Here is a 22,923-nt window from a genome sequence, read left to right as displayed (position 1 = left end):
TTCATGCCCCAGTTATTAAAGTAGGATAGTTAACATTCATCTTGCCCTGACCCTCCCTCATTCTGAAAGCTAAAAACAGCAGTAAAGGGGTATTTCAACTATGACTGGCAGATTTAATTTATTTTTATGGTTATGTCCATAGCTATGAGTTAGGCAACAGTGCTAGGCTTCATGAAAGCCCTGACTGTGACTGCAGCAATGGGACTGACGGTCATTGGGGTAACACTGCACAAAGTGCCACTTCAGAGACCAGTGCTGCATGAGCCTGGGTGGCAGCAAGGGATCTTGTCCTCTCTGCTATGCTGGGCTGCCTTCCTCACTGGTCCAGCCATTGTGTTCATTGTGTCTCCCCTCCGCTTTCTCCAGCGGTGAGCTTAACAAATGCCAGGGTGAGCTTAACTTTCTCCCTGCTGATACTTCATTCCCTGGATCCTTCTCTCCTGAGGCCCTTCCCCCAGCCTAGATCCACACAAAGGTGAAAAGGAAGGAGGAGACGATGACTTTCCTCTATCTGCCAGCTTCTCTCTCCACCTCTGACGTGAATGAGGCCCTTCATGGTTTTCTCTTGAGCAAACACAGATGCTTTTGTTTTATGGGCTTGTGGGACGGGATGGAATTAATAAATCAGAGCGCCAGTGCTGTGCCGCCACATTCCTGCAATTTTAAGGCAAGATCACACACAGAAAAGGGCAGAAACAAAATAGGCAATCTCTTCAGAGAGCACTCAGATGATTTGACTGTGCCTCCTGCTTGCTGTCCCACTTGGTCTCCTGCTCCCTCACCCTTGTTCATTCCTCCTCCTCCTTTTGCATTCCCATTAACCTCATTTCTTCTGTTCCCTTTCCCTTCCTCAGGAATCACTTTCAGTCACACCTTAGTTTCTCACCTACACCTATTTTTCTTCCCTTGTTTTCCTGTCATTTAGGCTTCCTTTACCCTTACCCCACATTAAGGTGTGACCACAGTTTTTGCATCCAGGTATGAAGTTCAGGGTCCTGCATGTAAGCTGAAGAATCAGGAATGCCTCAGCTTTTTCACTGTGGACTGAAATGTCTGCTCTTACACCTGCTTCCTCCACTCCACTTCTGTTTTTCCTCCTAAGAATGTTGCTGCCTGAGAGATTCAGTGAATGACTCTGGGAATAAAACACAAAGTATTACTGTTCTCCTCTCAGACATGGTATTTAACAGCGTTCCTTTGAGCAAAATTAGATCCTGCCCCAGAACTGGCAGACCCTTTCCTTTCTTGAAGGATAACCAGAAATGCTTTGCCTAAAATCAATTCTTTTGAGCCAAATGACAAGTTTTAACATCTGTGCTTGGCTACCACCAGGTGGTAAGGAGCTAGGAGAAGATCTTTTTTCTCCCCTGTAATTAGCTAACTGTATGTGGGGCTTCAGGAGGACAAAGTGAACCGTGTGGTTAGTACAAACTACCAGCAAGGGGCTGAGACAGTTTTATTCACTGTGCTGGTTGTTTTTTCTCTAATGAGCTTAGGCACTTGAAAGTCATTTCCCCAGAGTGCTTATACATTGTTGTGCTTATCTCACCTGTGGGGGAACTGAGGCACTGAAGCAGGTGAAATGATTTGCCCAGATCCACATACTGACGCATAGTCGAAGCCAGAAAAAGAACCAAGAAATCTTGTTTCACACTTGACTGCTTTATCCTCTGGCCTCACAGGAGGCCAGCAAAGACCTTTATCTTGTTTAGATGAGTGGATAGTCATTCCAAGAGGGCGCTGGGGCAAGGATATCTTTCTGTACTAATACGTGTCTTAATGAGTCCTGTTGCTAAGCGGCTTCTATGATAGATCATGCATCTTCTTCACTAAGCATTGAAATAATTTTTTAATCATTAAAGCTAATACAGAATCCTCAGAAACATCCAAATCTCACAGCAGGGGCTGAAATTAGCAAGCAAACAGAAACCAAATCCTGATTATCCCTGTGCACCTCTACAAAGCCCACAAGCAGCGTGTGCTGAAGTCAAACACAAGCCCAGCTGAGCTGTAGCTCAGGGCTGGGCTGGGCAGTCAGAGGCAAGCTGGCAAATCCTGCTGCTCCACGGTCCACAGCAAGCTTTTTCCTCCCTCAGACATGTGTGCCAGCTCCTCATCTCCATGGAGCAATAGAAAAGGAGGTAGGAGTGTTAATCATTGACCCCAGATAGCTGAGGCATCCCCTGGCAGATCTTTAGGAAGGAGAAATTATTTGCATTTTGTCAAGTGTTATTAAGTAGCAGATCTCAGCCTGGCCAACATTATTACCCCAGCCTATTTTTGTTTTCTTTTGCCCTTGGAGCCACCTCCTCCATCCTACTCCCACCAACCTCTTACATTTTCTGTTTTGTGAACAATTAGTTATTTCAGGTGTTCTCTCCAGTCAAGTCCCCTGCTCTGCCTTAACTCATGTCTGCTCTCCAGCATGGGATACCAGCACCTCTTGAACTGTAGCTGCCCACAGGCTTCTCCATAACTCCTCCAGTAATCCTAGTGTGTCTCCCATTCTGGTTAGCAACTCTCATACTGTTTCCTATTTTCCTCAAACCTACAGTGCTCAGCAGCATGTCATCCAATTATAACAGGAGGTTTTTTTACAGCCAAAGTGAGGTTTCTAACTTCTGTGTTAGAATAGGACTCTTGGAGCATTAAGGAAAACACAATAAATCTCTTATTACTTGATATGCATCAGCAGCTCCATTACAAGGGAACAGGACCATTACAAAGTCACAGGACACCAATAAGCATTTTGCTAAGATCATCACTGCTGACCTCTGTGCGGACTTTTAGGGGTGAATATAGTTTACCCCAAAGGATTCTTTGAGAAAGGATAATTTAAAATTGCTCTTACCACCTCTAAGAGCCTCTCTTGTCACCCTCTTGAGAATAAATCCAAGCCTGTTCCTGTATCATGACCAGTCTCCCCAGCTGTGCTCCTGGTCATGTCAGTCCGCTAGACAAACTCTGTACTTTTCTTCCCACCTAGCAGCCTCTTCTGGAGGTGCTGCAGAGGATGCTTGTGGCTCTTCTGTCAACACCAGCTCCTGTTCAGTGGTAGATAAGCTGCCATCTCAGCAAGTTTTATTCACAGTCCATCAAACCATGCCAAGCCAAGCCACACTTGGGTTGTAACTCTCTTGAAGACAAACCAAGTCCTGGAGCTGTTAAACACTGGTGCAAAATAGTCACTAGGCAAGATTTCTGCTCTTGTGTGCTCCCTTCTGCACTGCACTTACCAAACTGATAAAATCTGATACCAAGTCATTCTTTCCTAACCCAAACATGGGTCCTAACCTGAGCACCAGAACAAACACAAATGGCCTAGAAATTAGTTACAGCAGCAGAAGCAAAAATCCAGTTTCTTCCTTCTTCTTTCCCAAGCAGTTTTTGGATGTTTCCTCTACCTAGAAGCTGTTGCTGACCCTTCAGGGGTATTTTTTGCAGACCTGGTAACCAATGGAGGTAGTTCACATGTGCATGTGTGAAGCTAGAAACACCTAACCCGGCTTGTTGACCTCCACAAACATCCTCATAACCAGAGACACCTTTCCTTCCCTGAGCACAAGGAGGGAGCCAGATTCATCCCCAGAATCAGGAGAGATTCATATCCACCTCTCAGATGTACAGCAGCAGCCCATTTCTGATTTTAACAAGAAACCACTCTTTGTCTGCCCTGATCTTCCAGGCCAACTTGGTCTGCCTTGGAAGCTCCAAGGGCTCTCAAACTGCAGAGAAGGGTTCAAAAAAAGTCTAGTTCATCTTCCCTCTCCAGCCAGAAGTATCTATTCATCAGTTATTCTGCCCAAGGCCAACTGGCAGCCCATGAATGTGGAAGGTAGGCAAGACAGCACTGCCCAGCACACCCTGCAGAGGGCAGAGGTGTAAGAGCTGGGAGGACACATCTCCCAGGGTTATCGTGGTTCTATTTGTGCAAAGATGATACTCCAATCTCAGGAAACAGATCCAGCCTGAGGGAATATCAAACCCCTTTTGCATCCAGGCCTAGGGCAGCCTGAAGCACACAATTTCACAGATAGGCCCATGAGTACAATACTGCACAGGCTGACCTCCCTCCCAAGGGAAGCTGTATAAACACTACATGCAAAGACACTTTCAGACCAGGCTGCTTTCATGTGCAATTAAGGAGCATGGCAGAGAGCAATCCCTATACAAGCAAGCCCTATGGCAAGCTCCATGCACTCTAAGAGACAGAGCAATTTGTTTCTCATGCTGTGAGCTCATCTGCCCTCAATTTCCTCACTGCCTTCCCTGCCTTCCCAACAGACTCTTCCATTTTAACTGTGCAAGACATGGAAAAACAGAAACCAAAACCCAATGCTTTTTTTCTGGTAGGCTTGGATTGTTGTTAGAAAGGGGCATGTGACTTTTGCTACTCCTCAGCTCCATCTGTTCACCCAAATGCATCCACTGCTAACTTTTTCTACAAAATAAAACTTACTCTGATCATGATGCAGGGATATATGCTGGCAGCTGCTGCCAGTGCCCAAGTTAGATATTGCTCCCCTGGCATTCCCAGATGGTGGGAATTGCATATGGGTTTGATCTCAAACACCTTGGTACATTATTTGAATGTGGCCTGTCTGTAGTCCAGAGTCAACAGTTTCCCTGTTAGGACAGGGAAGGACAGCAGGACACTGACCATCAGCTTCCTGTCCCTTCTTTCTTTTGCTCTCTTCTTCCCTTTTTATTTCACAAGCAGAAGGCAGAAAAATAAACACTGTGTGCTGACTCTAATTTTCATTCTAGTGCTTCTTTTAATGAAGCCCAAGCTATACAGATCAGCTGTGGCATTTAAGGTACAAATCAAGCAGCGGACCATAACGTATATCAATGGCAAAAGACAATTCTCTAGGTGCCAATTTATCCATTCTGCGTTTATTTCTAGAAGTGTCCACATGACACTCGGATGCTGCACAGCAAGTGGCAAATATAATGAGTGCTGATGATTTATTTGGAGGAAGAAATCAGAATTAGCATTTTGGACCATCCCAGTCAGTTTCAAAGTGAGCGTATTTCACACAGCTCAGAGAGCTGCAACAGCAAAAATGTCCATCAGAGATGCCAGAGTGGTGTTTCTCCTCTCTGTGATCCCACACAACTAACACCTGCATGATGTGGCATCAGTGCTGTCCAGTGTCCTCTCTGTCTTAATCTATATGGAGCAGCCACCCACAAGAACATTCCACACAAAGTTGCTGTTTGCACGATGCTTTTATTGATCACATAATTCAGCCAGCATTCCCAAATAAAAACTCAGGGGGATTCTTGCCTTTACACTGCATTCATTCTCTGCCCACAGTTTTCTCCATACAATAACAGATCAGGGCTCTGATTCTTCAGGGGGCCAGCACACACATGTAACCATTAAAATGCCAGTGCTTTCACAGATTTTGGGAAGACAGTAGACATATTTAGCTACACTGGTGTTTTAAGTGACATAACTGCTGCTCCACTCATTTGCACTGTGATTTCAGCCAGAGCAGCTTCTCCTTTGCTTTCTTTTGCCCTCCCTAGGAGTAATGGGGAAGTCCAGCAGGGAAGAGCATTTCAACATTGCCTTTGAAAGCAGGAGGAAAACAAGCTGTCTAAATCAACCAAGAGTGTGCATTAGTGATAGCTTGTTCCTCTGGAGGTCTGCATTTGATGTCATATTGACACACAGCTGAGATCAAAGCCTGTCTCTGTATCCTGGCTGCTATCAGAGGAACAGCATTGGCCTTTGGGCCCCATATCTTTACAAGGAGCTCATGATCAATGTGATTTTTCCCCCCATAACAAGAACCTGTGAAATGTAGTTATCATCAAATAATGCCTAATGCCTTTTTCTCTGAAAAAGTAATTCCTCTCCATCTTTGAAAATGTTCTGGAAGGCAATACTATGGGTTTTTCCTTTCTGCTTTTGTAAAAAAGCTGTAAAATGACAGCTCCCACTCCTGCTGAACAGGCATCAGCTGTTAACTCAGTAGGGAAAGCTCTGAATGAGATATACAGAAACTTTGGAACAATCCACTATTGTTTTTGCTTCCTTAGAATTATTTTTCCTCCTTGGAAAAAAAAAGAGCTGCTTTTTTTTTTTTTTTTGGCTAATGCAGATATTGGGCTGATTCATGCTGATACATTTGGAATTATTATTCTGTAATAGTCATCAGCATCTATAAAGGACCTCAGTTCTGCCAGTGCTCAGCAGCAGGGAAGAGGAGCTGACGTCTGAATAAGCCTGAGTTCCCTTTCAAGATGGGATAACTCCAAGCTTAGAGGTCTTTCAGGAGAGAGCAAGCTTTCTCAGGAGACATCTGGTACCCCCTGCTTCTCTTCGGGCCTGAGCTGCTAATCTTTCTCTGGGTATTTCTGGCACCCCTGGATTATGGCTCTGCAGTGCAGGGAAATTGTGCTGGGGCAGAGGGCTGTGTCCCTCTGAGTCACAGCCCAGCCTGGCCTATGCTCAGGGGGCAGAATGTGGTGACAGGTTATATGGATCAATCATGAAGGACATTTGGGTCTGGGCTGATTAAAAATAGCCTGGCTTAGACCTCCTTTTTCAGGCTCCGGAAGGCTCCCTGCAAGGACGGGCTTTGCAGCCAAGTTCAAGGTCTAGTCTGTATTCAAACTGGGTTATCTCCATTCCTGCTGATAGCCCAGATAGGGCCTGGATACCCTTGATCTATCTGGGGATAGCAGGCTGAGCCACGTGCTGTCTCTAAAGTATTGGCTCCTGTGGGACCTAGCCAGCAGATTTCATTAGCTCTGTCAAATTTCTTTTTTGTTTTCTGTTATTTGTGGGTTTGGGTTTTTTGGGTTTTTTTTGGCTTGGAAGAAATCCCTGTATAAAGCATCACCCTCCTTCAGTCCATGCTCCCACACACAAGCCACATGTCTAGGACAAGGATGCTCTTCAGAAAGGTGCAGTGTCAAGTGTTTATGGACCAGGCTTTGAGGAATGCTCAACTTGGCTTCATGTGGGCAGTGGAGGGATGGGGGCTGTGCATGGTGTATTCCTGAGGGACAAGCCTGGTTTCTGGGCTGAAGTAACTGTGCTCCCATATGGCGAAGGGATCAGAGCTGGCAGGAGAGGATGAAGCCTTTCTTTGCTTCTGAGGAAAAGGTGCAGGGGCTTGGGAAGGGGCAGCTGTTTCATTGGGAGTGACTCACTTCCTGGGGAAGTTGTCCCCACAGGAGCCTGCGCACCAAGGGACAGACTTGATGGGGCTGAGCCTTGAAACTACACAGCTGCTGGTAGTTCTGCTCTTCCTGCTGTGGGGAAGGACCTGGCCATCCTTCCCTGTATTGTTTTATTATTTGGAGTTCCCTGGGTTTTGTCTCTCCAGGGGACTCAGTTAATTTTCCTTTGCCCTCTCTCCCCATGAGCAGCAGGGGAGTGCTCACCTCATTCAGATTGCAGGTATCACTTGCCTGCAGCCCTTCGCCAGGTCTGCGGCAGAGGGACAATTAAAACCCCCAGCAGAAGAGCACTCTTACACCTTGGGACAGAACTGCAGTCTCCTACTATTACATGGGCTACTGGGAGGTCAAGATCCCAGTTGTGGGATCAGAGCCTTTCTTTTCCTGGTTCTATCCACCTTTCCTATGAAGACAGGCTGAAAGAGTTGGGGCTGTTCAGCCTGGAGAAGAGAAGGCTCTGGGGAGACCTCAGAGCACCTTCAAATACCTAAAACCAGCTACAAGAGAGCTGGAGAGGGGCACTTTGCAAAGGCATGTAGGGAAAGGATAACGGGGAATGGGTTCAAACTGAAAGAGCTAGGCTTAGGAAGTTCTTCATTTGAGAGCGGAGAGGCGCTGGCGCAGGTTGCCCAGAGTTGTTGTGGATAGCCCATCCCTGGAAGTGTTCAAGGCCAGGTTGGATGGGGCTTTGAGAAACCTGGTCTAGTGGAAGGTGTCACTGCCCAGCAGAGGGGTTGGAACTAGATGATCTTTAAGGTCCCTTCCAATCCAAAACAGTATATGATTGTATGATTAACATTTCACTTCTGAGAAAAATAACTTCTTTTTTTTTACCCCCTCTTTGTTTTTCAGCCCCCCAGTTCCAGCAGAATTCAGGGGAGAAATTGCTACTTTCTGAGCAGAAAACCAAATCTGTCTTTTCCCTTCTCTTTCCCACCCCCTCAAGAAATACAGCTGGATATGAACCCTCAGGCACTGTCCTTTAGATCTAGCCTATCCTTTCTGTCCTACAACGATGCCATTCCTGAAGACCTGTCCAAGGGTTGGAGGAGTCTCACTGCTGAGAAATGCCCTGTTTTGGCTGTGTTTGCACAGTAATTACCCGTGCTTATCCCAGAGCAGTAACCCATTCCACCCACTTCTGTGGTTCCTTGAATCCATCCTCCCACTTTATCATGCACATCTCAAATAGGGAGGCAGCTGCCTGGTGAGGGGAAGCGCTGCAGCATCTCGGCCTGTCTCAATTTTTAGCACTATTGTAGTTTCAGCTGAAGGCTCTGATGGGCCCAAGGGAATGGAGGGAGAGAGGACAGCAGCTTTCTGTGCATTTCAGCAAGGCAGGGACTGAGCCGGTGCTGCTCACCACAAATACCGGCGCTGCCATGAATTATGCATTCCTTGTTTAAAGAGAGGTCGCTTTCATCAATAATTGAAAGCTCCCTGCTCTGCCTTCAGCATCACATCTCCCACACCGGGAGTTAGGGAACTCATGAAATCTGCATGGACTTCCTCAAGGTGGCTAGGGGCTGGTGGAGAGAGGCAGCAAAATGCAGGAAAACAAACCAAAAACCCTGCTGACGGCTTTGGTGTGTGAAATTAAGAGTCATCTGCAGCTACCTGCAGGTCTGCTCCAGCCCTGCTCCTCACAGCCCTGTCTCCTCCCCTCTCCACACCTGTCTCCTCCCAGGATACACACAGAATGGGAGGCTTGCAAACATGGCTCAAACCAAGATTAGGGAGCGGTTCTTGAAACTTTTGGCTCCATTACCTGAGAGTAGTTTGCTTTGGGCGCTCGCCTAGAAAATCGTTACACTGGATGGCAGGATGTTCCCAAGGGACAGTTTGAGCTGTGAAATTTGTCCCTCTGGGAAGATAAGGATCTTTAGAGCCTGTGTCTCTGACTAGAGCCATACAGTCCTGGGGCTGGGGTTGGTCCAGCATTCAGAGTCTTGTAAGACCGGCTCAAACAGGCTGGCTATCCTGAACCAGAGGCTGGAAAATCACCTTTCCTGCAGAGCAAACTTTTTGAAAATGTGGTTCTCATTCTGGATCAGGCAGGCAGAGGGAAGAACCAAAACTCAGAGAGCTACCAAAGCCCATATGATCCTAACCATTTCTGACTTATCAAAAAGGATGTAAGTTGAGCAGCTTCTCAACAGGGCTGTAGGAAAATCAGAGGCACTGAAACATATCAGCCTTATAATCCCCAGTCAGCTGCGTCTCTCCCTAACTTTCACCTTTCTCCTGTTCACCCAGCATGTCCTTTCAAATACTCCTCAGCTCAGGGAGAATGTCACTCCCTGGGTCATTTTGCAGCCTGGAATCCTTATCCCTCTCTCAATATCTGGGTTGTCCTGCCTGTAACAAATTGTACCCTGTTGGTAATTAGTCAATAACAGATGAAGGGATTGGTCACATGTGATGGTCTGCACCTCAGCCAGATCTTGTTTCTCTTCATCATCATTCCAGGGAATCCAGCTCTTCCCTCTCTGTGCTTCTCCCATTGTCTTCTCCTGAATCCTTTCAGAATAATGCCCCCTGTCTCAGAACAGGAGCTTAAATGGAGACTGAATTGTATTGCATCCGAGGAGCTGAGAAGTCTGACAAAGCAGCGTGAAGCCAAAGTAGTATGAGAAACATTTTGTCCCTATCATGCTCAGCTTTGTGCTCTGTTTGTTTATTTTTTAATGGAGAACAGAAGATTGATGGATGAAATTAAGAAGAGGGATGTGTAATTGGAAAACAGCTCAAGAAGGCTACAGGCAGCATATTGAAGGCATCCATCAAACATTCAGCTAATGTTGTTAAGGGTGTGTAACACAAACAAGGGCTGCAGGAGACACTAGGGAAAAAAAGAAAAGGAAAGAGAATGGGGAATAGGCAGGACAGGAGAAATAGCAAGGGAGGAGAAGAGCCAGCAAGAGAGTACAATCAATAATATTTGTATTGCAATCGCATCCAAAGGCTCCCATTGGGATCAGTGCCGGACTGTACAAGCACATTAAGAGATGGTCCCTGCCCTCTACAGCTTAAACCCAGGAATTACCAGATGAATGCAGGAGATGGGTTTAGATGATCACAAAATTTTCTTCTGATCTTGAATCTCATTTAACAGGATCTACTCTGAGAGGGGTTAAAGGCAGAAGGAAGGTAGCTGGTTGTGCCAAGAATACACACTGCAATGTTTGCCAGCAGGCATGCAATTAATCCGAGCCACTTAGGAGACTTTGGTTTTAATTATAAAAAGTAGGTAAAAATATGTGCAGTAAGCCCCACTGGGGCCATCAGCAGGCTACCCAGAGGCATCGATATGTGACTGGATTTTGATGCTGTGTTTTCAAAAGGATGGACTGATGCTTTAATGGACCACTTTGTGGGAAATATTCCATGAGGGGCGGACATTAAGAGAATGCAAAGGGCCTTTGTGTGGGTAAGGACAGAAGACAAAGGCTAAAATTATTAGTAAGCCAGGGGATTTCTGTAGTCCTGGAAACAGGGAAGAAAAGAGACTCTGAAGGACTGAGAAAAGGTAGGTGAAAGATATAAAGCAACAGAGAAGAGTACACATGATGGATTCAGGGGGAGACAGTGGGAGAGACAAGGTAACATTTTAAAGAGAAAATAAAGTATTGCAATAGAGATTTTTTAAAATGGGGTTGAAGTCAGCTCCTCTGTGAGGTTCACAAGTTATCTGGGGCTTTATGCAGGGTTTAACTTGTTCAGCCTTGCTTGCTTTGGAAAAGCAATAGGGAGAAGGTGCATGCAGAAATAAATGAGCACGGAACACCAGGGGAGTTGCACACACAGGCAGCATCTCCACTTGTTTGCTGTGTTCGGGAAGCATGAACAGGGCTGGCTGGAAGAGGGAAGGAGGAGAAAAAACTAGAAAAGGAATTCATTAAAAATTCTTCCAACTCTGATCCACTCTCCTCTGTGCTCTATTGGTAACACGGCTGCCACAGCTGCCTCCTCCTCTCTTTCCCTCCAGAAGCAACCTGAATTTGCAGCAGTAGCAGGTCTGCTGCATAGAAACTGTGTCTGTATAATTAAGGCCTTTTATTAAAGGGAAGAAGCAGTGGCTGCCTGACTCTGGTGCAGGGACATTTGTAGTTGGAAGCATACTAGAGGAAACAAGGAGCTGTGATGACCCTGAGCAAGGGCCTGGGTGGGCCTAGGTATCTGCAGTTGTTAATAGCAATCCTTGGATTTCTTTTGTGGCTCTGTCTGTTCTCACAGCCATGAGTGATGGGAAGCTTTACTCTGTGCTGCTATGCTGGTAAGAGAAAAGATTTCCTGTAGGGAAAGCAGTCCCTGGTGTGGGTAACCTCATCCTGCCCTGTGTCTGGCCTGGATCTGTAGCTTACCAAATACCTATGCCTCTGGCACTAAAGCCTGACGGACACTCTTGTACCTGCCCCAGAGCCAGTCATCAAAAAGCAATGCAGTTAAGCAGAGCCAGCATGTTTGCTGCACAAGGCTCCTGCTCACATCACCAAAACACTCTGGTGTGCCCCTAGCCATGCAGCTTCCTTGGTCCACTTCTTCATCAGCTTTTTGTAGCTTGAAAGTAGTGAAATGGGCACCATGGTGTTTCCTGAGTGAGGAGGTAAGAAACATTAGATATTAACACCATTAATGGTTGGCTTGGGGAGCAGTCAGTGGGAATATGTTTCCCTAAGGGACTGGTCCATGATTGGTACCATTGGTGTCCAACAAGGAATGAGCTTGTGTTGCAGTAATTTCCTTAATAGGGCTTATGAACATTCACTTGCCCACCAGAGGACTTGCTCAGCTAGTCTTCTGTCAGATGTGGCTGAAACAGGATTGGCAGTTACTGGTGGTAGGGCACTGACAAGTCCTGCAATTGCATATTCCTTGTTTTTTTAGGACACCAAGGTAAAATGTCAGAGAAACAATCAAAGACAGATTCTAAGAGGTCCCAGAGGATGAATTTAGATTACCATCTCCTAATATCTTTCAGGAGTACCCTGTGGCTGCTGTCACTGCAGAGCCCTTTTAGACCAGTTGTCATATTTCTTCTCCCACAACTCTCTAAGGCTGAAGCAAGACAATTCTTCCCCTCTGGACAGATGAGGAGCTGCTGGACCCAAATGCTGGGCAAAGAGTTGCTTTAGAACAAAATGTGCCTGTGTCCCTTTGAGGACCTTGGTTTTAGCTGACTGGCCTTCGGTACACTTAAAAATCCCTGGCAGAGCTGGAATTTAGAGTCAACCCATTTGAACCTCCTATCAGCACGATGCCATCACTCTCTTCCCTCAAAATACCTTCAGCCTAGGAGTGCAGGAGAACCTGGTAGGGCCTGGTAGGTACTCCAAAGTCTGTGATTCCAACAAAATGCTGCAATGGCCAAACACTGCAGACCAGAAGTAGAAAGGGATGTGGGATAGTTAAACATTCAGCAAGCATCACCAGCACTGTGGAATGACCAAGGCAGGGATTTCATGGAACACTTGGTAGATGATAGCATGCATGCCCAATTGCCTCAATGCATCTGCCTAAGGAGGATGAATTAACACTGCAGAAGTGTTTAAGAGGTGCTGGCTATCTAGAGGATGCCTGACATCTGACTGTTTTGTCCAGGTGCATATTCAGTCACACAAATCTTGCACACAGCTCTAAAAAGTTGTACAAAAGAAGCAAATTAAATGGTAACAACAAAGCTCAGGAATGAACAGAATTCTCAAAGAGGGGGCAAGTAGAAGTCCTCTCCAGCTTCAGAATCAGCAACATGAACAACCCTAACTCAAGGACAGTGGTTTCATCATGGGATAGTGGGAGGTTCTTTAAAGCAACAGAAATAGCTAAAAGCTTCTATTCAGTGGTACCGGAGTTGACCAGTTGGATAATGGTTTGCACCTGAAGCGTTAATGGAGCTTCTTGTAAACTTAGAGAAACACTTTGCTGGATCAGAGCCAAACATTTGTCATGCCTCCCTGCATTTTTGGTGACTTGTATTTTGGAGGCCTTATTCTTTTTTCTTTTCTGAAAGGTAGAGAGATGCCTGGGCATTGGAAGCTCCCTGCAGCATGCTGAGGAGACGTAACCTTCTTACCACGCTCCTGATTGCCTTGCCATGGGCTCTTCTCCTAACCTTGTGGCACCAGTACCCAACCACCCACTACCTCAGCCTCCTGAGAAGTAAGTGCCAAAGTTCTGCTGTCAGTGTGCTGGTGGCTGTGATGACTTCTGTTGCAAATCCTCAGCAGGGATGCTCTCTCATGGGAAGAGTTAAATAAAGACAGACTTGCCTGAAGGCCCCCTCTGGGTTTGCCGACAGCAGAAACATAAACTGTTCTTAAGAGTGTGTTAAACATGTACCTTAGGCTGGCTTTGGAGCGAGGATGCAGCACTAACTCCAGATAGATGTATGCCTCCCTGAACATGAGGCAGTCTGTTAGTTAGTAGTCCTCTGACACAGTTTTTTCCCTCTTTCTTCCTTTGTTTTGTCCCAGAAGAGACAGACGAGAACGTGACCTCTAAAGCTCTCCTTAATGGTACATCTGCGCTGAGAGACGAAGTCTTCCCATCATGCACTCGGCAGCAGCAAAGCATAGGAGCAACACCTAAAATCATCCAGAATTATGTGTACTCCAGGCCTCCACCATGGTCAGACACCCTGCCAACCATCTTTGTTATCACCCCGACCTACACCCGGCCAGTGCAGAAAGCTGAGCTGACCCGTCTGGCCAACACCTTCCTCCACGTACAGAACCTGCACTGGGTGGTGGTGGAGGACTCTCCACGGAGGACCAACCTTGTATCCAACCTGCTGGAGAAGGCTGGGCTCAACTTCACCCATCTCAATGTGGAGACACCCAAGAGCCTGAAGCTGGGTCTGTCCTGGATCCCATCCCACACCCCAAGGGGGACACTACAGAGGAACCTGGGGCTGCACTGGCTGAGGGACAGCTTCAGCAACACTGCACCACCGGAAGGCGTAGTCTATTTTGCTGATGATGATAACACCTACAGCCTGGAGCTCTTTGAAGAGGTAAGAAACATCAAACTACATGGGACAGGAAAGCAGGATAGAGCTGCAGAGCCTCTTAAGCCCAGTTGCACTTGCAAAGACCTCGCCACTCTGCACACAGTGGCAGCTGGGTATAGGGCAGATGCAAGCTGAAAGGGCAAAGAACATATCTGCCATGCTATAGGATGTGGATGTGAACAGCCACTCACACATCATTGCACCAGCTGGAGTTCCTCTTGCAAGGGACCACAGGATGTGTACCTCAGAATTTATACCTCTCCTCAGGGAGAGCTGACCTCATTTAAATAAGCACCAAAGACAAACCTCTGGCAAGGTATAAATCTGTGCTGTTGTAGGGGTGTGATGGTTAGGGGATGATAGAAGAGTTGTCTTACTTTCTATCCACCTTTACTCCTTGGCTGCCCTTCAGTTCTCCAAGTTTCAGCCACCACAACAGGGCTGTGCCTCTGGGATCACTGAAGCTTGCCCAGACTTCTGCTGGAGACCTGGCTTTTGTGAGATGCCAAGTCTATTGTGAACTTGCAAAAATCCACTAAACTCTCTTGTCACCCATTTAAACCAAACTGTACTAGGCCACTTGAAGAGCAGAATTATGCATCACAGAATATTTCCAGCTTTCAGAGTTGTTAGGTCTCCATTAAGCTCATGCTTTTTACTTACTTCCAGGTCCTTTCTGACAATTTCAATGAACCCCCACACTTCAAGGCAGTACCCATGGATGGAAAAACAAGGCAGGAAGTGGGGGGAGAAATTGGAAAAGATGAGGACAAAGATGAATCAGTCAGGGAGATTACTTGCATGAGTGTGAAGCTAGAGTGAGTGGAGTTGATAATACAGAGCTAGAGGCCTGGTAAAAGTACTATTTGACATTTACAAAATTGATAAAATTCTACCATAACAAAAAGTTCAATGGGATGAGAAAACCAGAGGTTTTCATTCTTCTGCAGGACTGAATGTGGGCACAGAAAAGCAGTGAGTTTGTTGTTCAGAGAATAACGTGCTAAGAATTTGTCTTGTGGCTGTGGAAGCTGTAGCTCCTCAAGCAGCAGCACAGGTGAACTAGAGCTTGTGCTGCCGAGAGCGATGCGATTGCGTAGGATGTCTGTGGGGGAGGACAGGTGCCAATGAAAGCAGAGGATGGTGCACTAACGGGTTGGGACAGACATGGTGGGGTTGAATTCTCACAGCACTGTCTCTTTCTGGCACACAGATGCGCTACACAAGGCGGGTCTCAGTCTGGCCAGTGGCTTTCGTTGGGGGGCTGCGATATGAATCCCCAAAAGTGAGCCCAGCAGGGAAGGTGGTGGGCTGGAAAACCGTCTTTGACCCTAATCGTCCCTTTGCTATTGACATGGCTGGATTTGCTATCAGCATCAAGTTGATTTTGGAGAAGCCTCACGCCAGTTTCAAGCTGGAGGGAGTTAAAGGAGGGTACCAGGAAACAAGTCTGCTGAAGGATTTAGTGACTATGGACGGGCTGGAGCCCAAAGCAGCTAACTGCACAAAGGTGAGTAGTACAAGAAATCTCAAAGATACAGTCTCTTTGCTGGGTCCTGGCTGCTTTTACAGCCTCCTGCCACACTCTTTCACCTTCCATTGTGCCTGCCCTGTGCTGGCACATGTCAGTGCCAAATGATGCTGGGACAGACAGATGGACAAAGCCTGTTAAATTCTTCACAGATGTGAAACTCAGAGAGAGCTAAGGAGCAGTGCTAGGCATTCTGTATTAATAAAGAAGCTCAGATGTACAATTTGTGCCCAGATTGCTTCTCCAAAATCCAGGAGGATTGGCAGAGGGTTGAGTTGTAATTTTGCTCTAGAATGATCCCTCCCCCTTGTCACTTTTCCATGTGGCCATAAAGCATCTCCCAGGATCAACCACTTTCAATCACATGCTTCAAACAGGTGTGAGCCTCACTTTTCTGAGGATCCCACCCAATGGGTGGAGTACTTTCCATGCTAGTAGTTTCCATACTATTCAGAATGCCCTGAACTCTTTGTGCTTCCCTCTAGGTGTTGGTCTGGCACACAAGAACTGAGAGGCCCACTCTGGTTAATGAAGGCAAGCGTGGGTTTACAGACCCCAGAGTAGAGGTGTAAGCAGAGAACCAGCTCCAGGGTGTGAGTATCTTTGTCTTTATTGTTTTTAGCAAGGCAAATATTCTGCACTTGATTCCTTATTTCTGCTATTATTTCCTCAAAAACTGCATATGTGACTGCTCTGGTAATTCACCATGCCCGCCCCTTGGACAAGAAGTAGATTCTCATCTTTACCCATGTATGCTCTGTATTTCTTGCTCATTCAAGTCTCCTTGCAGACCATATGGGAGTTTTGCCTGACAGAGAGAAAAGAAGCAGCAGAATCTCCCAGTTTAACTCAGTATTAAAGACAAGCCAAAGTCTTGCCCCTGGACTCTTTCATCCAGCTGTAAACTCCCTTTGGTGTGGGAGTTGTCCTACAGCATGGAACAAGATCACACTGCTGCAGGCAACCTTTTGTCCTGGCAGCCCTGCCACCTGTGCAGTACTTCATGCATCCCCTTTCAGCTGCTATCCTGCATTTCATGCATCCCCCTTCAGCTTTTATCCTGCATGAACAGCTGGGGTGTGGGTGCGGCAGGGAAAGGCTGATGGAATGCTTAGAGCACCTCAGAACAGGAACCAGCAAAGCACAACCTACACAGACTCTCTCAGTTTGAGGTGCTGGGTACCAGTGCTCCCAGAGTTAGGAGTACATCTGCTGCTCAGGAGAGACAGGGAATGCACTAGGAAGTACCTTTGTGGTTCACAGAGCACGGTTCAGCAGCAGGATGGGGGATTATGGCAACCACCACGGGTGAGGCAGGAATGTATCAGAGATCATTGATATGTTCTTAGAAAGAGAATGATGATGAAGAAGTGTCCAGATGCCATGCCCTCTGATCTCAATGGGAGATTCCTGCCCCAAAAGTGCAAAAAGAATAAAAGTATCCCAATTTCAGAGTACCCAGCTTTTTCTGAAATCAGTCATAACTGTGTCAGGACACAAGATGCTGAATGATTTAGTCCTACTTTGGAAGATATTACAGCAGTACTTTTAGTTTTGACCCCAATATATACCTCAGCTCAGCTCTACCGGTGGAAATAAAACTGACAGCTTTTATACAGGCAGTCATGAGTATTTCAACTCCTGCACTGATCTCTGTGTGCATCACTAGAAGGTGCACTCAGCATTGCCACAGCACCTCATCATCTCTGAGTGACACCACACAAATAGTGCAAAGCAATCCCAGTGCCTGCACATCCAGCAGCAGATGGTAGGGACTAGAGTCAGTTATCTAAACACAGACACCTGGTGCCACCACAGGGACCCTGGAGTAGCCTACGTGTCCCTCCTACAGGGCACAAACCCTGTACCATTTCTGACAACTTTTTATTAATATTACGGATGTCCTAGAAACCCATAAACGATGCCTGTGCTTAGGCAGCAGGTCCTCTTTTCACCAGTGCTTTTGTGAGACCCACTAGCAACAGGCTCATTTTGCACACTCACCCATGCTGAGTCTGCAGTTGCCTAAAGCTATGATTGCCCAAACTCAGCTCATAAGGACTCACAGTCCAGTTAACTGCTCTGCACGAATCACTTACTTTGTACACGGTGAGCAGGCCTATAAAAAGTCAGATAGATTAGACCCTCCTTGCCTACTTGCCAGAGGAGGGGCTGCTCCATTGGAGATGCACAGTGCAGATGTAATGAGTTCAGAAATGTGCCATTTTTGGATGGGCTCTTTTGCCCTCACCTCTCTCCCTGGCCAAACACTCAGCCATCCTCCATAAGAAATGTAATGCACCAGCTATGGAGTCTCATAAGAATGGCTTTCCATGAGTGATTTGTTGTGGGAAAGGAAATCAACCAGCCTAAAAGATCAAAACACTGCCACTGATCCACCAGCAGGACTTATGCCTTAATCCAAGCCGTCCTCTCCAATGATTTCAATCAGATTGTTGGCTGGATCAACCCTGCAGATTTTTAAGGATCTTTGTACTTGCATTAGCAGTCACTTTGACCACAATCCCTTCTGCACCACTGTCTGTCATGTGGGGCAGCTGCTGTGACACATCAGGTTGGCCGGTGGCATCTACTCCAGGAGACACATGCAAGGTAAATTGCTTGGCAATCAACAGCAATCAAGCAAAATCGTTACATTGCATCTCTTAAAATTTTAAATTGAGATCTCTGCTGAAGGCTTCAGTGTATTGGAAGTTCATACTATCAAGGCTGCTGAATTTCAGAACATTGATAGACATGATCTAGATAAGCCAGTACTGAGAACAAAAAGAGGCAGAATTGCTCCCCTGAGGATCTTCTGTTCTTAGACACAATAGGAAGAATGTTTCCATCTTTCCTTCCTGGCAATTAGTCCTCCTTGAGGATCAGATCAAGCCAGTTAAGTCCAAGACCTCCCAGAACCCTCCTTCCCTTTAAATCCTGCAGATGTGAGTCAGGCAGACATTGCTTGCTGTGGGATTTGGTACTCCCCTAATCTCTAATTGGACCACTTGCATGGCTGCTTGCCACAGAGCAGCCCAAAGCTATCACAGCATACATCCCTGCTGACTGTATTGAAACACCTTTGCAACACAGGCTTTGCCTTCTGAGAACAGGAGATGAAGATGAATTTCACCTCGTATTTTTTTTCTTAAAGTCCTGAAAACTATCACAGAAGACTGGTGTTATAAAAACTACCTATTCTTATTGCTAATTTTTATTTACAGGCATACAAAAGAGGAGAGTGTGCTTAGGTTAGCATAGGACTCCTGCTATTGTGAAATTTGGAAACAGAGAAGGTTCATCTGCATTTCACAGCTTCCAGACAGTCTGAATAGATCCTCAGATCTCATCCTCCTACTCTTTCTTTAAAAAAAATTATCAGAGAAGTTAAAATAATGATTTTAAGTGCAGACAAAAAAAAATCTGTCAGAAACTTTCTCTAATTCATATATAAAATCTCCCAGCTAAGACTCTAGTGCAGAGAGAACAAGCAGCTCTTGAGCCATATCCCAGCCCAAAGCCAGGCACAGTGTGGTTGAGGAACCTGTTTACTGATGCCTGCAAGGTTGTTTGCCTGAGCCAGGGGGCATAGCCATGTTGTATTTACAACTTCTTACCTCACCTTGTGTTTGTTTTGACAGAGGCAGAGGGCTGTGATTGTTCCTGAAGTTCATCAGCAACCATAGCAACTGTGCATCCTGCCTGTCCTGCCCAGCGCCCTGATCCACTGCTGGAGGATGACAAACACCCCCAAATGTCACCACTTCAAACAGCTCCCATTGCCCAAAGAGGTGGTAATAAGGAGGGACAGAGCTGAGGTGATGCCCTGAGATCCTCCCGACCTAGGAGAGGAGCGCTTCCCTTCCCCACTGGGCCCTGTACTTTTAACCATTTGTTAAAACTTACTAGATGTGATCTTCATTCTCCACTGTGCCAGCACAGAGGCTGAAATCCAGGATGGGTGCAGGTGCCTCCAAAGGTCCCTTCTGGCATCTTGCAAAACCTTAGCTTCAGTACAGCAACTGTAAACTGCAGTAGTTCAAGGACAGGAGTTGTCACTAAAGCACAAACATGGACTTGTTGGCCTGAGGCTGGTGTGTTCTCAAAACAGCTTTAAAGCAAAGCTGGCATGAGAGTCTCTCCCTCTGAGGGATGCACTCCAGTACGTACACAGATCAGCCCTCAGTGTTGGAGAGGAAGCTGTGCTGACGAACCTCATTTGGGGTTTGGGAGTTCAGAAGGGATGTGGTGCCTATCCCTCAGCTCAGATCTTGAACTGTCCCTGTTTAAGGTTGTTTTGGAAAACTCCATCTGAGAGCCCCAGGCACAGACCCCTCTGGATGAAGTTCCCCTCCTGCACTGGGAGACATGGCAGGTACTGTACCTCAGAGGCCATGCCTCCATGTGCTGCTGCAGAGAGCAGAAGGCAGGGGCAAAGATGGGTGGACTTGAACATGTTCATGGCCTGGAAGCCTGCTGCAGCACCATCAGGTGCTTCAGGAGCCTCAAATCATGTGCATGGACTTGCTTCCTAGACCTCCAGAGAGGAAGACAACTCTCTGAGAGGGAGGAGGGTGAGAAGTGCTCAGAGAAGAGGAACCCTCAGCCTGCACTCATCTGCCGTGAGAACATCAAGGAATGTGGAGACATCATCGGAAAACCTATCTTGAGCACATACATGACAACTGAAATAACAAATGTGGCAAGGTTTTCCAGCTGAAGTTTGAAAGGAGTGTGTGGTACTGTGAAGAGAGAGGAGTCAGTGTCATGTGGAAGGGTTTCCCTTTCCCTCAATAAAACAGGAAGACAGCCAGGTGGGAGGCAGCCTACAAAACAGGAGGTGCAAATGAGGACTGAAGGAAGGATGCACTGGATTAAAAGCACAAGTGTTGGTACCATATGTGTGCGTGGGGAGTGGTGTCGCTGTGACTTTTCCAGGAAGACTCCTTGAATGACCCAGAAACCCCTCTGAGCAGATCTTTAAAACCTTCTTCACTCAGGTCATGAGAAACAAGGCTTAAGGCATTCAAAACACATCAAGGATTTCACAGCTGGGAGAAAGTTATAAGCAACTGAGTCATCCCTTGCCCAAGGAATTCAGGGCTAGCAGGAAACTTATTTATTTGTTGATTTATTTATACTAGAATTCTTCTCTGCCTATTCCTTGTTTAGCTTTGGTTTTTAGCTTAGGTCACATGACATATTCATGAAGAATATTTTCCCCCTTGCCTCAGAACAGTGGAGCTTGGTGTTCACCGATGAATGTCATATGTTCTGTGCTCCCTGGTGTTTCTTTACAATGGTATCTTAAACTGGCAAAATAATCAGAAACACAGCAAGGGGGGCAGCACAGCGAAGGAAATTACAGTTCTTTTATGCAACAAACGTGGGTGGCACTAAGTTTCTGTCTCCCAAGCAATCACACTGAGGTAAAAACATGAGCAAAGCTCTGCCTCACTCAGCAGACAGTCCCTATGGGCTCTCAGAAAGCCTCCATGAAAGGGGCTCTTTGAAGGGTATCTGAGAGAGGGAGTTGGTCCATATTCCCTCAGTGGAGAAGGAGCACCCATGCATCCTGCTATAGGACAGGACTAAAGTATGGGAGAGGCACAGGGGATGAGATGCCTCCTTTCAGAGAGAGAGAGACAGGAGAAATCAAATAATAGGCAACAACTACAGAAATGGAGACTGCATTTAGTGAGGCTAAGGCCAGGGCCTGTCTGGATAAACACACCAGAATACAAGACAACCTTGCCAACTGTCTCAGCATGAAGGAAATACTGAATGGGGTGAGAAAGCAATGTATTCTCTGGACTGTAGAAAAGTCCTTACAGAGCTTACTGGCACCTGATAGCATGAAGGAAGTCCAGCATCCACAGAATGCTTTTCACTCTGCATTTGTCAGAGCTTTTTGTCCTGCCCTCTGCAGAAGATAGCAGGGCTTGCACTCCAGTGGGTTTCAGCAGCCCACCCTGCCAGAAGGCAGGTGGGCTCAGTGCTTCTACCCAGCATTAACCCAAGATTAAGCCCCCTTCTTTGTGGTTTCAATGAATGAGCAAGAGTGAGGGAATAAAGGAGTTGATTTATGATCCTCCATTTTCTCCTCTGAGATGGGCAAAGTTTCTGCCCGTATGAACAGAAGGAGATGTGGTGATTAATTCTCCAGCCTTTAACCTCACACAGGTCCTACATAGGTCTAGGCACTGACAGTGAGTGTCTGTAGCAAGGATCTATTCCCATTGCAACAGATCCCACCACACACATGTTTTTAGAGAGCTGTTCTCTCTACATCCTTACAAGAAAGCAAAATTACTCTTTCTGTATGTACCACACTGTCAGTTCAGTCTTGGTCAGAGTCGGCTCTCAAGACCAGCCCTATTGGACCACCTCCATTCTTGCCCCAGCCTGGCCCTGTGGAGCAGACCCTCTGTGAATCAAGAAGTTCTGTCAGGCACTACATTGTGCAGAACCAAAACCTCATCTGGACAGCTGGCATTCCAGGCTAGCAGAGAGATGGACCTGTTCAGCACAAATACTCTGTTCCCTGTAGAGCAGCCTGAGGACAGCAGGACTGCTGGTGGCCAGGCATATCAGCTAAGGGTGGGTGAGTAACAGGCACCACAAGATAAGATGGTTGTTTGCCAGCAGAGAGGGGTAGAAGAGCCCAGGACAGCAGCAGCTGCCAGGGTTACAGGCTTCAGGGGAAGTGAGTGCAGTAAGGAGGGAAGCCACAGATCAAGGCTGAAGTGTTTAAACAAGAGAAGGCATCCCAGTGCCTGGTTTTTACTAGCATCTTAGTACCTGATATTCATGTTCTCTGAGATTCACCCAACTCACCAACCAATGAATATTACTAACCTTTCCTGTTGCAGAAAATACTATTGATGAACAAAAGCGAATGTCGAGAAAGTACTTTTTAATGGTTATTTATTTATATTGAATGGTACTAGAGCATTATTAAATATGATGTGAATAGTATGATATTGCATTGTCTTGTCTGCAGCCTAAGTCCTTACTCCTTTTCCAGGAAAACACAGCAGAATCTACAATGGGAAAAGTATCTATTTTAAGTGTTCTCATTTCAAGGCTACTCATTTCACTCTTCCTCTGACCTAAATGTCATAAGCAAAAGTCAAGCAAAAACATTTCAGGTCCCTGAGACCACTGCCTGCATTATGGA

General features: G+C 46.4%; 1 protein-coding gene across 2 annotated transcripts in view; it reads left to right on the top strand.

Annotated features, from left to right (window-relative positions):
• LOC115908924 (galactosylgalactosylxylosylprotein 3-beta-glucuronosyltransferase 1-like) overlaps positions 1-22,721 on the top strand; it is a 28,301-nt gene extending 5,580 nt beyond the window's left edge. Inside the window, exons 2-6 of one of the 2 annotated variants that reach the window (XM_030957885.1) lie at positions 13,215-13,359; positions 13,674-14,212; positions 15,423-15,719; positions 16,226-16,333; positions 19,385-22,721. In XM_030957885.1, the coding sequence (XP_030813745.1) occupies positions 13,248-13,359; positions 13,674-14,212; positions 15,423-15,719; positions 16,226-16,312 (1,035 nt within the window). In that variant the 5' untranslated portion in view covers positions 13,215-13,247 and the 3' untranslated portion in view covers positions 16,313-16,333; positions 19,385-22,721. Of the gene's footprint in view, positions 1-13,210; positions 13,360-13,673; positions 14,213-15,422; positions 15,720-16,225; positions 16,334-19,384 lie in introns of both variants that reach the window. The other variant, XM_030957876.1, reaches the window with a different exon arrangement.
• Positions 22,722-22,923: the final 202 nt, after the last annotated feature.

Source organism: Camarhynchus parvulus, chromosome 1 (assembly GCF_901933205.1).
Source record: "Camarhynchus parvulus chromosome 1, STF_HiC, whole genome shotgun sequence".
Taxonomy (NCBI): Eukaryota; Metazoa; Chordata; class Aves; order Passeriformes; family Thraupidae; genus Camarhynchus; species Camarhynchus parvulus.
The sequence above is the reverse complement of the archived record's forward strand: the minus strand, read 5'-3'. Positions and strand labels throughout refer to the sequence as shown.